This window comes from Macrobrachium nipponense, chromosome 2, assembly GCF_015104395.2.
Source record: "Macrobrachium nipponense isolate FS-2020 chromosome 2, ASM1510439v2, whole genome shotgun sequence".
In the NCBI taxonomy this organism is placed as follows: domain Eukaryota; kingdom Metazoa; phylum Arthropoda; class Malacostraca; order Decapoda; family Palaemonidae; genus Macrobrachium; species Macrobrachium nipponense.
This window is the reverse complement of record NC_087201.1, coordinates 108637650-108651864: the sequence shown is the minus strand read 5'-3', so window position 1 is coordinate 108651864 and position 14215 is coordinate 108637650. Positions and strand designations below refer to the sequence as shown.

General features: G+C 37.9%; 1 protein-coding gene across 4 annotated transcripts in view; it reads right to left on the bottom strand.

Moving 5' to 3' along the window:
- Positions 1-3440: 3440 nt before the first annotated feature.
- Positions 3441-14215, bottom strand: part of LOC135220899 (uncharacterized) — a 133849-nt gene continuing 123074 nt past the window's right edge. For all 4 annotated transcript variants that reach the window (XM_064258520.1, XM_064258522.1, XM_064258523.1 and 1 more), the window contains 3 exons: positions 12473-12650; positions 9460-9547; positions 3441-8243 (listed from right to left, as the gene is read on the bottom strand). In XM_064258520.1, the coding sequence (XP_064114590.1) occupies positions 7125-8243; positions 9460-9547; positions 12473-12650 (1385 nt within the window). In that variant the 3' untranslated portion in view covers positions 3441-7124. The remainder of the gene's footprint in view (positions 8244-9459; positions 9548-12472; positions 12651-14215) is intronic.

Genomic DNA, 14215 nt, shown 5'->3' with positions numbered 1-14215 from the left:
TTACAAACCTAAATACTCTCATAAATAAAGACATAAGTATATGTATTCGAGTTAGCATAATTAAATGTCTTATCCTTCATAGTATATTATATATATATATATATATATATATATATATATATATATATATATATATATATATATATATACATAGCATAATTAAATGTCTTATCCTTCTATCTATATATATATAGAAGGATAAGGCATTTATTATCTTAACTCCGAATACATATACTTATGTTCTTTATTTATGAGGTAGTCAATTTAGGTTTGGTAATTTTCCATTTTCAAAATTCTCACGCTCGTATGTACATAAGTGTCCATGGCAATTCATTTGTTTTATATTTTGGTGTCCGCTTTATGCAAATATTGCCATTCCGTCGAACGTTTGCCTCCATGATTTGCAAACTTATCTATATTATTTCAGCTATTTTTTCGCCCGCGATTGTTCGTTTCAACAATCTAGATACAAAAGAAACAAAGATTAAAATGCAAATGATGCTAAACTGTTGAATTCTGCACATCGTTTTACCTCGATATTTATTTTTTCTCTCCATTCGGAGCGCTCAAATTTGTGCCGTCGCGTTATTGAAGCCCGGCTATATAGGAGCATTCCTCTCCCAATATCGGAGATGAATTTCAGACCTCCGGGTTCCAATATTTCTACTCTGTTCTTTGTTGTTTCTATTGGTGCGATTTTCCCGGCTGCCGAAGATCCAACAATGGTATCAAAGCAAACGCCACCGAAGGAGCCGTTCCTTTTGCTCTCCAGAAAGATCACAGTCCTCCTCACCCCATTTTTCCTCTCTCGGAGAATACCCTCCGCCGGGGCCGTTTCCTTACCTAAATACAGGTGGGCTGGATAGGAAGTAAAAATAGGATAACTCGCGGTTTCCCTTCATCTTTGCGGCCATTATTCGACTTCAAAGACTCATTAAACAATATTTTACGAGTCACTCTTATTTCCAGCATTCTGCGATTAAGACGCCATGTATCTGAAAGCCTCGTTCGAGACACACTCGAATCCTTTAATTAATCGTATCGAGAAAAGAAGACATTTACATAATGTTTTTATTTCCACGACAACTCAAAGTCAGGTTTACTCAAACTGATCGCGAGCACCCACGTGCATACATGCTGCTTTGCAACGAGGAAACCAGAGTTGAAATGTGAAATATAATAATTGCATTTTGCCACTTCCGAATCAACGTCATTTATCAGTGTTTCTTCTGTTGCTTTGATCCAAGATAAAACTGAATTTAAAAGCATGTACATAATTAACCAGTCAATGCATCTCTAAAGAGACCTTCCTCAACAGCAAGAGGCGTCGTTGCCTCTACATCATAAATGACAATATTCCGCTGAGATGAAGGAAGTACTCCTTCCTTAAATGCTTCCTCCAGTTCACTACATGAAGTATGGTTTGTGGATAGATCAAACACTTACGATTTGCTCAGTTCAGTTATTTTTTCGTTCCTTCTTCTGCCATGCTTTGGAATGTTCTCCGTACTAATTACACTTCTGTGTTTGAATAACTGTGAGTACAGCTCTATTCGTGTTAGGTTCACTCATTTTGTCCCCTCCATCAATCCTTTATTTCAAACAAAGGAAATGGAAACATATTAGCTGCAAGTTATTTGGCCTTGTAAGAATTGTATGCAGATATGCATAAAAGCACGAGACTACGTCGTAGAAGACATATTTGTAAACAAACAACACACTGACGAGTAATGAACAAAAGGGACCAAAAGTCCCGTTCCACCTGCACTGATGAAGGAGTCACCTCTCCCCTTTGTGTCCCAAAACCAGTTTCCGGGAATCTCACTTCAGTAAAATGGAAGGTGACGAGACGAAGAAGGTTAATCTCGGTCGTACAGATAAGGCTGGTAGTCCTGAGGTTGGGAAGGGGACAAAAATCCTTAGCTAACTACACCTTTTGTTCAGGAGCTTTCCCGGGAGGGTGAAATCTCTTCGATCCATGCTCAGCTGTCCTTTGAAAAAGAGAAGAAAATACCTGTTGAAAGCTCAAAGTACTTTTGTCTCGCTCTTTCAAAAACTTTAAACGCAAATAAGTTTTGATAAAAAAATTTTGGTGCTATCATTTTTCTTTTTATTGATTCTGTAATGAAAAAATGGAAATTTACTGTCATTTTCGTAAGATGACGAAACGCAGTTCATGTTTAAATCCTTTAACCTTCAAATATCGTAATATGGTTCGCTCATATTCGGATCTAGATATAAGGGTCTATATTTTTGCCCAGAACACGCATGGTGATATGTATGTTCGTATTTATGAGTGTAGTTATTTAAAAAAGATTTGTCTTTGAATATGTCTACCTTTACCTCACAAACTGGTACCATTTGCAGGTTGCAAAGCAGTCAACGTTTGTACATTTTTAGGTATTCAGTGCGATGCATTTCAGCTCACAAAGTTGTCGCATTCCTGAATAAAATTTCATTCTAAAAAATTTCCGTCTCTGAACTATGAATCCGAGAATACTTGAAAATATGAGGGTTGTTATCCCAAGCTTAACTACTTAGCTTGAAAGTTAACTTAGAGAAATGGGGCAAAAACTACGTCCCAAATTTTGCGCCTGTGTTTTTTGTCTTCATTTCTTGTCTAGTTCTACAATATATACGAACTAGAACAGGTGTTGTATCTTTCGTACTCTTCATAACCTAGCATTAAAGAAAACAGTCTTACATGCATGGACACGAACGACCAAAACGCATTTGCCCAAACTTTTTGTGCAGTCTCATACAAGGCTAAAAAGACCCAGGGATAGAGAAATAAAGTCTATACAAATTTAAAGTTATCGAAAATAATATATTTTTTTAATTATACTATTGCCTTTGTAGCTAAGTCAGCATAATACTCCAAACATCTGTAAAATATTTTCTATAATCAGTCGTCAGCATCTCCTACAATACATCCATATAGGTATGGTCACAATAAGCACCTGGTATCACTTTATTTTATTGCAATCAGCTCTTAATTAGATAAAGAACCTTTGAATAAAACCTAAGACAAAAATAATGCGGAAAAAGGGTTAAGTGTTAAATTACCAAGACGGTCTCACACATAAAGACACAGCCTTTGATAAGGGCCATGAAAAAAATAAATAAAAAACAAAATAAAATCGGGGATAAAATCCCATAGTAAGTAAATTAGGCAGTAAATCGCCATGAAAATTTATACATAACTTAGTACAGACACACGGATCAGGTAGCCTGACAAGTAACCTAGGATGGCATAGTGGATAAAGATTAATATCATGACTATAATAGGCGCACTTGTGCTGTAAGAATTAATTAAAATTCCATTGTTTCGTATTGACCGAAGATGGTTATTGATTTGTTCTCCTCTCTTAAAATTTGTAACTTTCCTTTACTATTGTATTATACTGCAATTACCTGAAGAGGAGATCTTGAAACTGCAGTGAAATTTAACGCTTTTAATAAATTTCCAAAACACAACAAAATTTTAACTTGGATTCATATCAATTCACAAATTTGTGGATAAAGAACCATAGCAAGTAGCTTACGAAGAAATAATTTGTAAAACGCCAGGGCAAGTAACCTATACAAAATCATGCCAAGAGACCCTTGGACTGTGAAACTGTCTCCCAGAGGAAGCTGCCCAATTAGAACCTCAGAAGTTCAAGCAAAGATGCAATGCATTTCTACTTAAAACAAATCATTTTGTACTCTAACAATTTATATATATTTTAACCTATTTGTTTATTAATTTACTCATTTATCTACTCTTATAACGACTGATATTTTTCTCTCTATATTTCCTATCATTTTCTGCCGTTTCTTTCAAATGAACAATATATTCTTGAGTAGCTTGAATTACTATACTCTATTTTTTTCCATCTGTCCACCCGCCTGTGGTTTTTGCGTATGGTATCACTGCGTCCCTGCTTTAAATATTAGTTACGCCACCCCGAAAAGGCAGCTTACATTCAACAATGAAAACAATATCCTATTTCGAATATTAACGGTGTAATTCACATACAGTAAATTATTAAAACACTTTTCAGTTGCAAATATACAGCCAGATATCCTTTTATTTACCTAAAACTTACACATAGCGTAACTATCTAAAGCCCAGGACGCAGTGATACCAAACGCAAACACCACAGGCGAGTGGACAGATGGAAAAAAACAGAGTATAGTCAATAGCCCCTGTAGGTTTGTCCCATGTGGATGAAGCTTATTTTCTGAATAACCAAGGATAGAATAATGGCTGAAGAAATGTAGAGTACAAACTTCTGGATGTTCACGTCAAATAATTGGGAGATAAATCGAAGTAAAAGCGTCTTATTTAGTACCATGGGAACGGAACTGTGAATAAGGAGTCATCCTAGTAACCGAAGATGAAATAGCAGTTGAGAGAGCCATGAGTAACATGAAATCTGCGGATTATAAGAGACACAGGGTCAAATCAAGGGCAAAATCACGTCAAGTAATCTAAATAGAAGTCTAGGGTAAAGAGATATCGAGCACCATCATAGAATAGCACCATGCGTAGTCTTATTAGGACAATGGGGAAGAAGTTTTTATAAAAAAAGAGATAGCAGGGAAAGTAGGATAAAATCGTGGATAAAGAGCCATGGCATATAAAATGGAGCAAAATCCAAGATAATGAGTAATGGCTAGTGATCTATCACGAAAACATGGCAATAGGCCTAAGACGAGATAACGACTACAAGTAGGGTGAACAACCAAAGAAGAAGTTGTAAATAAATACTTATGACAAAACATCAACTCAACTAGCAAGAGTAGACTTAGCCCTTGTCCTTGGCACTTTTTCCTTTGAATGGATATGCAAATAGTTCTTTTAAAATTCATAACAGTATTCGCATTTATACCAAGATGAATAACTCCCTTTTGGGACACGGCAGCGCATCCTGTTCCCAGCGAGGCGAGAGTATCACAAAGATCCAGATTTCCCCTCTCGCGAGAGGGGTCTGTAGCGTCCTTTTCAGAAAGCCCTTTCAGACAGAAGCTCAAATACCATCTCTTATTAATCAAGCGTTAGTCATTAACCCCTTCCCTTTCCAAATCAATGTAATCGAGGTTCTCTGTGATAATTCATCCCATCACTTATAAGCACAAGAGGAAAAGCTGATTCTCCCTGCTCCATCACTAACCTTTTTCTCTCGTGTGCTCTCAATTTATTTATTATCAACAAGTAAATCAAAAGGGGAAGAGAGAGAGAGAGAGAGAGAGAGAGAGAAGAGAGAGAGAGAGAGTTGCCCTGAAAAAAAGCTCTTTTCCGATTCTGTTAGATAATTCATTGTTAGCATACAACACTCTTCATTAGAGTATAGACCATGATTTGATCTGTTTATTTCGAGGATTTGGATCTTGTTTATTGCTTTGAATAAACATTCAATTTCGGTACTTGCAGATCTTTTTTGAGAATTCTTGCAACAAGAGAAAAAAAAAGTTATTTATTTTTTACTATAGGAAATAAAAGTAATGTATCTGGATGATTAACAGCTGTGATTGCTGTAATTCTATACATCGTAAGCATCACAGCAAAACCATATTCGTTGTTGAACCATAACTAAATCGTAGTTGGTCGTTATCATTATTCAAAGTTAATTTTTCATTAAGATATGAAAAAGAGACAGTACTGGTTACCATACTGACATAATTTATCCCTAAGCATTATCCCTAAATATACAAGCTTCTTCACGCCTCTCTCTCTCTCTTTCTTACCGTGATTGCGTGTGTATGTGTGTAACAGCACTGTTAAGACTCTCTTTCTCTCTCTCTCTCTCTCTCTCTTGCCGTGTTTGCGTGTGTGTGCGTTTGAGCGATATTAAGACTCTCTCTCTCTCTCTCTCTCTGAGTAAATGTGTGTGCGTGGTGTGTGTGTGTGTGTGTGTGTGTGTGTGTATGCACTGTAAAGACACATTCTCTCTCTCTCTCTCTCTCTCTGAGTAAATGTGTGTGTTTGTGTGCATATATATATGCATATATGTAAAGACTCTCTCTCTCTCTCTCTCTCTCTCTCTCTCTCTCTCTCTCTCTCTTAGTGACTTTGTGTACTGTAAAAACAAGAGCTGTCTCTCTTCCTTGACCCTCCTACCAGTTCCACCCTCGACACGGAGAATGGATTGAGGAAGCGTTCTATCTGAAGGTCCTCCTTGTGTCTATCCCTCAAAATGGTTGTCTTAAGGGCTCCAGTAATTGCCAAGGCATGCTAGCCACTTCTCGAGTTACTGAAATGCTTTATGATAGTATTAATTCCCAATTCTTTTGCGTAATGCGTAAGTTATTCGTTAGCCAAAGTTACAGGCAAACGCATAATTGCTCCTTGGATTATCAGAATATAGGATTAGGCCAAAGGTCTAGCGCTGGGACCTATAATGTCATTCAGTTCTTAAACAGAAACTGACAGTAAAAATGTTTGAAAAGTGTAACAGGAGGAAAACCTTTCAGTTGCCTTATGAAATAATTGTTAGGTGAGGGTGATAGTAAGATGGAAGAGGGAATATGAACGGAGGTACAGTAAAAGGAATGAAATGGTTGCAGCTAGGGGCCGAAGGGACGCTGAAAAGAACCTTGAGTAATGTTTACCTTGTACCATTTGAGGTGCACTGACGGCACTAACTCCCTACCTACATGGACAATTGCTCCTCGAGCCGTACAGGATGGAATGTTCCACCAGTTGAAGGTGATTAAGATCATTTTAATCTACTATACATTTATTTGTTTGGTAAAGGAATGTGTGGTCGTCATCGACGGAATATAGAGGAAGTTCATTATGATCATTTATTGGAAAAATTGAAATTCTTGCCTGATTCAAAGCGAAAAACCATCATTGTTCATCGATCTGTCTTACACGAAGAAATCATTCCTTTAAGTTTATGACAATTCCCTTCCAGCCAAGGAAATCTAATTCACTATCGTTTAATGAGTTTAACGTGTGGAATGAAAATAAAATAGAAACCTTCTTTTTTCTGTTGATGAAAGGTGACCGCCCTAGTCCTTACAACTATTGCCCAAGTGTTGTCAATGTTATTGTTACTGAAGTATTTGAAACCCCTCTTTTCTCTTACCTTCTTAACCACTTTGAATAAGATCTACCTGCGATCTTATTATTATTATTCTCCAGTGACTTCCAGTAACCTTTTGAAAAGGTTGTCGGAATATTTTTCCGCCAGTTCTTTGGACATCGTTGCATTGTTGTAGTCTAGAACATGAATCAGGCGACCTTTGAACGTGTTGAAAAGATGCGACCAACTCGCATTTGTGAAATGGATTGATACTGATCTCAGCACTTTGGTGGGTCTCACGTGTTCTCCCCCTTCGGTCACCAAAGGTGTGACATCTCCCAGATTGGAGGTGCTGAAATCGCAGGGGAGAAGCGGATAGAAAAAGTCCTTTGCAGTCGGTTTCGGAGAATTCTTCAGCTGCCCAAGGGCTTGGTTTTGCAGAATGACCCCTTCTTTCAGATATTTCTGGAGGTCCAGGTGAACAGAGCGAGCGAAGTCCCAGAATTTCCCCTCAGCAAAAGGTTGCACTTCGGTGAAGATCGTCATTGGGGCCACGATATGGCAGCCAAAGGACCGCGACACGTCACCCGACCAGTACCGCCGAATGTTAATGACATGATTGTTGATGAGAAGATAAGATTCTCGGCGTGAGTCTGCCTCTGCGATGAGGTCAGCCATTGCTACATTGGCGAGAGCAGTGAAAGCTGAATGAACAGTAACTTCTTCGCTGCGGCATTTCTTAACGAATTTATTAGTCGCATCCTCGTCCAGGCAACGGAGAACACTCCTGGTCCTGTCCTTGCCGCCTTCTGCGCTTTGGACAGCCTCTCTGAAAATAGACTTGATCTCCTTCTTCCTCTCTAATTCGCTAAATAGTCGCTTTTGTAAACCTAGATCATTTTCGAGGAGAGATCTCTTCTCTGATATCACCCTTTCAGTTTCTCCGTGGTTCGTATATTCAGCTAGTTGCTCTTCGTCATTGATGTGGTTACCTGCTATCACATCGTTCAAGAGGGAGACGATGAAACCGCACGTTTTCATCGCTGAAAAGCCATCGGTGATGCCATGGTGGAATCCGAGCATCAGGTCATAGTGATGCCCGTTCTCTGCCGAGCTCGTTCGGGAATCGGGGACAAGCCTAGCACACCACAGAGGACCAGTTTCCGAGTTGTATCTGTAAGTTCTTAAGCAGTTCATCACCTCCCACACGTCTTCGGTTTCGACCACCTGCAAACAGTAAGTCAAAAGTGATTGTATAGATGATTTTTTTCCTTCACAAGAAATTCTAATGAATACGATCAAAAGCAATATTCCGATTCTTATGAACTTAGATGAAGTAAAAAGTTAAAAATGGCTTGCACCAAGGATATCAACTTGATTCGTTTTATATCTTTAAGCGTAAAAAAATGTAAATCATCTAAGTAATATATTCATACGTACATAATTCGTTCATGTAATTTTAACGTGTATTTTCTTATAAGTCTCCAGACCCCATAAAGCCATTCAAACATACTTCTTTATCAAGCAACACTCAGGATTCTTACCAAGTAGTTCTTGCCTTCATTACATAACGTTTTTCATCGAAAAAAAAATGAAATGTACAAATAGAAAAATACCGATGTAAAATGAAAGCACAAGCAACATTTATCGAGAGGATATCGTAAAAAGCTCAATAACTATTTCCTAGGAGTATCTGGCTTCGCGAGCGGGCCAGAGCAAACACGACATTGTTTATGGAGAAACATCTCACATCCTGTGAGAACATAACATCTCGAATTGCCGGCTGAAACCGAAGTGTAGTGGCCTGAATAGTAGAGCTACTGTTCGCCAACATCATCGTGTGAATCATAATGAAGCAAGCAAATGCTCTGGCCCGAGATCAGAACAAATAGAGCTGTTTAGTTTATTCCCAAACGTTGATAGTCCTCCGCTGTGCCTCGCCGCCACCGTTTGTTTTGTTCAGCCAGTTCGCCGTTCTTTCTCGTCTGCTTTTTTCGTCATACACTCCGCCACTAAGATTAAACAGTGCACAGCCAACAGATAAAAAAAAATGCCCATTTTTTTCGGCCTCCAACGCTAAAGCCAAAAATTTGAGACGCTACCTAAAAACGGGAACTTGTTGATCTAAAAATATTTCCTCGGCTTAATGGTGAGAGCAAGGAAGCTGTTCTGCTTATGAAGAACCGATCTCCGGGAAAAAGAAGACCCTTTGTTCGCCTGCGTATGATCTGCAGAGGCAATTCTACCCCTAACACATCTTACTTAGGAGCCGATTGCTGGGGGCATCCAAAAGTTGTGTTTGTATGGCCCAAATTAAATAGTTCCAAATCCCGACAGCGGCCACAGCATAAATATTTTCTCGGTAAACATGATGCGACTCTCTCTTACATCATCGACGAGACCTCCTTGAGCCATGTTCCCAAAAAAAGGTGGAATTGTTTACCTGGAAGTCAATGTCTCTGTTGACCGCTTCCCGAAACCATAAAACTCCGTCCCTCGTTCCGTAGCAGACTCTCAAGTTTGGAACTTTCCTGGAAACGAAAAGAGTTTCAGGATTAAAGCAGATTTTTACTGAGCATGCAAGATGCCCGTTATATATATATATATATAATATGAGATAATATATATATATATATATATATATATAATATATATTATATATATAATATATATATATATATACATATATATAATCATATATATATATATAGATTAGATTATATATATTGAGCTTGAAGGCGTACTTGATAAAAATTTGTAAAAAACAAGAAAAGACCAGAGTTGCCAAGTACTTTCGTGTAATTAACACATCTTCGGGGCACAAAGATGTGTTAAATACACGAAGGTACTTGTCACTCTGTCTCTTCTTTTTTAAAATTTCCCATATATATATATATATATATATATATATATATATATATATATATATATATATATATATATATATATATATATATATATATCATATATATATATATATATATATATGTATATATATATATATATATATATATATATATATATATATATAGCATATATATGTTTGAATAGATACTTACATATATATGCAGTATATATTTATATATAGAATACATTTTTGACGCATCATATAAAGAGACAACATTACAGTCACTGCTTCATTCCACATTCCTAATTCAGTTACTGAATACTATAGATGAAAATCTTCGCAGAAAAATCCAACAACCTTAGCCACTTTGTTACACCTGTACAGAAGTCTTCAACTGTGTTAAACCCAATTAACACACCTTGCCATTCACTTCAATTCTGCAAGCACTCTCATACTTCCAGATTATTAGAGCCTTTCCTCTCCAAAACCTCTTCATTCCCTCAATTTGGCGATTTCTATGTTTTCCCCATCCCATAAGTTTGCCATGTATTTCTTGCCAATTCTCAGGGCCTCTCTCAAGTCAGTAAATGGCCCTGCTCAGGCCCTTTCAAACATTACTGCTGACCATATACTAGTTTTATGTCCCATGAAAAACTTTTTTTTTTTTGTCAACAGGTTTCATCTTTTTCTTACATATGCATTCAGCTCTCCACATCTCTCCCATAAAAGAGACTTAGCTCCACCATCCCTTTATAAAATAAATTGTGCTTCCTTAAGCATCTCTTCCGAAACTTCTGCAGATCTGCTGATACCTTCCTTCATTTATTTAATTCGTGATGCAGAGACTCTGTCACTCTATCGTAACCCATTATATTTACTCCTAAATATATAACCCAACAACTCCCATTCTTACACTGTTCATATTAACATTCATTGTTTCATCAGCTTGACTTCCATTTACCCTTCCGAGTTTACCATTACTAATATTAAATTATGCCTCTATCTTCTTAAAACACTGTCAGTTATTTTACCCATCTCTGAAACTTCCCCTCACTTTCGTGTAACTGTCACTGCATCATGCGTAGACATCAGCCAGTTATCATTCCTCTTGTGACTTTTTCATACCCAAATAACTGCACCTGTCTTCCACTGCCTTTTCACATTATTCAGTCCGTAAAGAATATTAAACCGTCATGGAAACATAATGATCATTTACCCAGACTAACTTTTACCACAAGCCGGTCACTCCTCTATCTACTTGTTCTACTCTGCTTTGATTCATCATCAAAACTTTTAAATTGCTTACGAAAAACTGCCTGGAATACCACATTATTCAGCTGCACATAGTGTTCTCTACTTGTGCCTATTTTGCATGTGAGCATCTTCTCTTTATTACTCTGTTTTATAACAAACAATTGACTACCTCATGCTCTTTTTTTATCTGATACTATCGGTCATTCTCTCAATGGTCGTATTTTCTAAGTCAAAAGCCGTTCTATACAACTTCCCAGTTATTGTAAGATAATGCTGTCACTCTTGCAGTCACCTGTATCGCCTTTACAATAGTTAAAGTAATAAGTATTCCTCTCATCCATTCCTTCAAAACTCCTCTCTCATTAAGATAAACCTTACACACCCTAGTCAGGTATTTATAAACTCATCATCTTTTCCCGTTCTATCCTCAAGCTTTTGAATTACCCTCCTCACAAATCCAACAGTTAAGTTCCACAAATACACACAAATTATTATTAGCCAATTCCAACCATAGCAGTATTCAGATCTGGCTCTCTCCTGTCTTGGCCACATTGCAAATTATTCATTTGACTAACATAGGATTATTCACTTCAGAAAATATCTTTCTGTCGAAATCTTTGAATCCAAGGTCCATATCCTCACTGCTTTCCCTTCTGCATTCATGTTCTTCGGGTAATTTTTTGTTCTCTATTCACAAAATGCTCAGATTTATGCTAAATCTTTTCTCTCGCTTTGTCAGTGACTCCCTGATTCATTCCCTCATACATCACGATCTTCACCATTGTCTCGCAACTGACATTCCAACTCCTTTTTTTTCAGTCACTAATCCTCGCATTTCATTATTTCACTGCGCTCTTGTTCACCTCACCTTTTTATGCACAGATACCTATAAAACTCATCTTTGAAAATCAGTGATATCCTACTTTGCAGTACTTGATCTTGTCTACTTTAGTACAAACTATATTCCTTCACGTCACATGTCTCTCTTTATTCAAGTCTTTCGAAATGAATGATGTCTTAAGAAACATAACATTAAGATACGGTCATGAACACAATTAGCGAGAACATAAACTCTTTCCTCCTGGCTAACTCTCAATTCTCAGCATTGTGTTTCGGATGAAGCTGTTGAACATATACCCTTCTCCTTCCTGGTCATGTCCTATCAATGTTGATTTACTAACAGGTAAGTACATAATTCACTGCTTAATTCAACAGAGCAACAATGGGATTTGACGGACACGCTTAAAGTCTTCCGTCTGGCAAAGAGATCATGTGTGCGAGCTGTAGCTGATGAGGCGAGTGTCTTAACAACAGAGCAAGGAACCCCTGATTTAATTCAAACAGTAAATTTTACCTGTAGAGATGTTCTAGGCTTTCCTTGACATGTTCACTCGATAAAGGGCTAGACGAACAGAGGCTGAGCTGGTAGCACATGAGGAAGGTGCCTCTTTGATGGCCAATCTCCGAAAACTCCTCCATTGGTGTGGTGGGCCACAACCATTTCCCACTGAAACCTACTGAAGACATTGGGCCTGCAAGGAAAAAGATTTTACATTAGAGTTGAAACATGTCAATATGTTTTTGTAATGGGCTTACAACTGAGTTTTCAGCAGCAGACATGAAATAATCCAACTCTTTTAAAAATTTATTTACAAACAAAGGCACGGATATTGCATTCATATGGATATGTATACAGTCCGGTGTTTGAGGAAAGTGAGAGGAAGAGAATGAAATAGAAATGTGTTCAACATTGCAACATCTTTTGCGTATCCCTCTCCGCGGTCAGGTGACCAACATGACCTCGCTCTAATAAACCGAATGCGGCTTCGAATCCTGTTACGGACGTCATCATTTTTTCATTTGGATCATAGGCTCTTTAGTAACGAGTGTATCTAAAAAGTGTGAAGAACTCGAACAATACCATTACTTCTTTAAGTGACAAACATATACGAAAAGGGCTTATGTATCTCTGTGAATACATGAGATGGACAAGTTAAAAGTATAGCCTTTAAAAGCGCTGATATATTCGCTGGAGCCACGTGATTTCATAGTATGTATAAGTGTCTACGCAATATGATAATTATGCTTAGTAATATGCTTAGTAATGATACGATTTAATACAAATGAATATAAATGCTGCATTTGCAAACGCGGTCATTCCTGAATGAAACACGGTCTGGAGAAGAAATACGAGAGAACTTTAAACTCATTAACACTATACATCAGCGCGTAGTTTACCGATAATGAATATTCTTATAACAAGTTAATTACGACAAATACAATGTTGTTCGAAGGAAATGGGAAGGAAACAATGCCGCTTTTACTGTCACTACTTATCCTATCTTCAACATTTTTCTCCTCGTTTTATGTTGAAAGAAAAAAGCTATGAAGATCAATTGTACCGTCGCTATACTTTGTATCTTATGAACTGATTTGCAAACAGGACCAACGAAAAAAGGCCAAAGCAAGAGAAAGCAAGTGGCTCACGGAATCCTTAACGGCAAGAGTCCTAGATGTCAAAAAACCATTACTCATCTGTATCTCATGAACGACCATCACTTACAGTGACCCTCGAGTGATGAAAATGTCTATGAGATGATGTAGGGGGAGAGAGCTGCCGTTGGGTAGCACAGTGAGCGGCTTTGCTGCCTTTAATTAAAAGGATTTCCATAAGCAGAAAAGAAGGTTCAGGCGGGGGATGAGGTTGGGGGTTGATTCGCTGGGGGATGGGGACTTGTTGCTTCCTCTTCGACGGATGGTACTCTTTGAAATACGAGAACTCAGTAACCCCCAGCACACGCCACGTTACCGTTTATTCCCCCTCAAAAGTGGAGAGGCGTAAAGGTAATAGCAGACGTGATTCCCTCGGTATCATGTGAATAGCGCGGCAAGTGGGTGGATGAGACGGCTATAAATTACGCGAGCTCTTTTGTGCATTCTGGCCGTAATGTGGTCACGTAAACGGTTTTCTAATGCCGCGTAATAGAGCGACTGATGACTTAATGCTTTTTCATTCCTGAATCAGTCTCTTTCGACCTCCCCTTTAATTCATTCCTATTCATTTTTTCTCCACGTGTGGACGTGCTTGTCCAGTAGT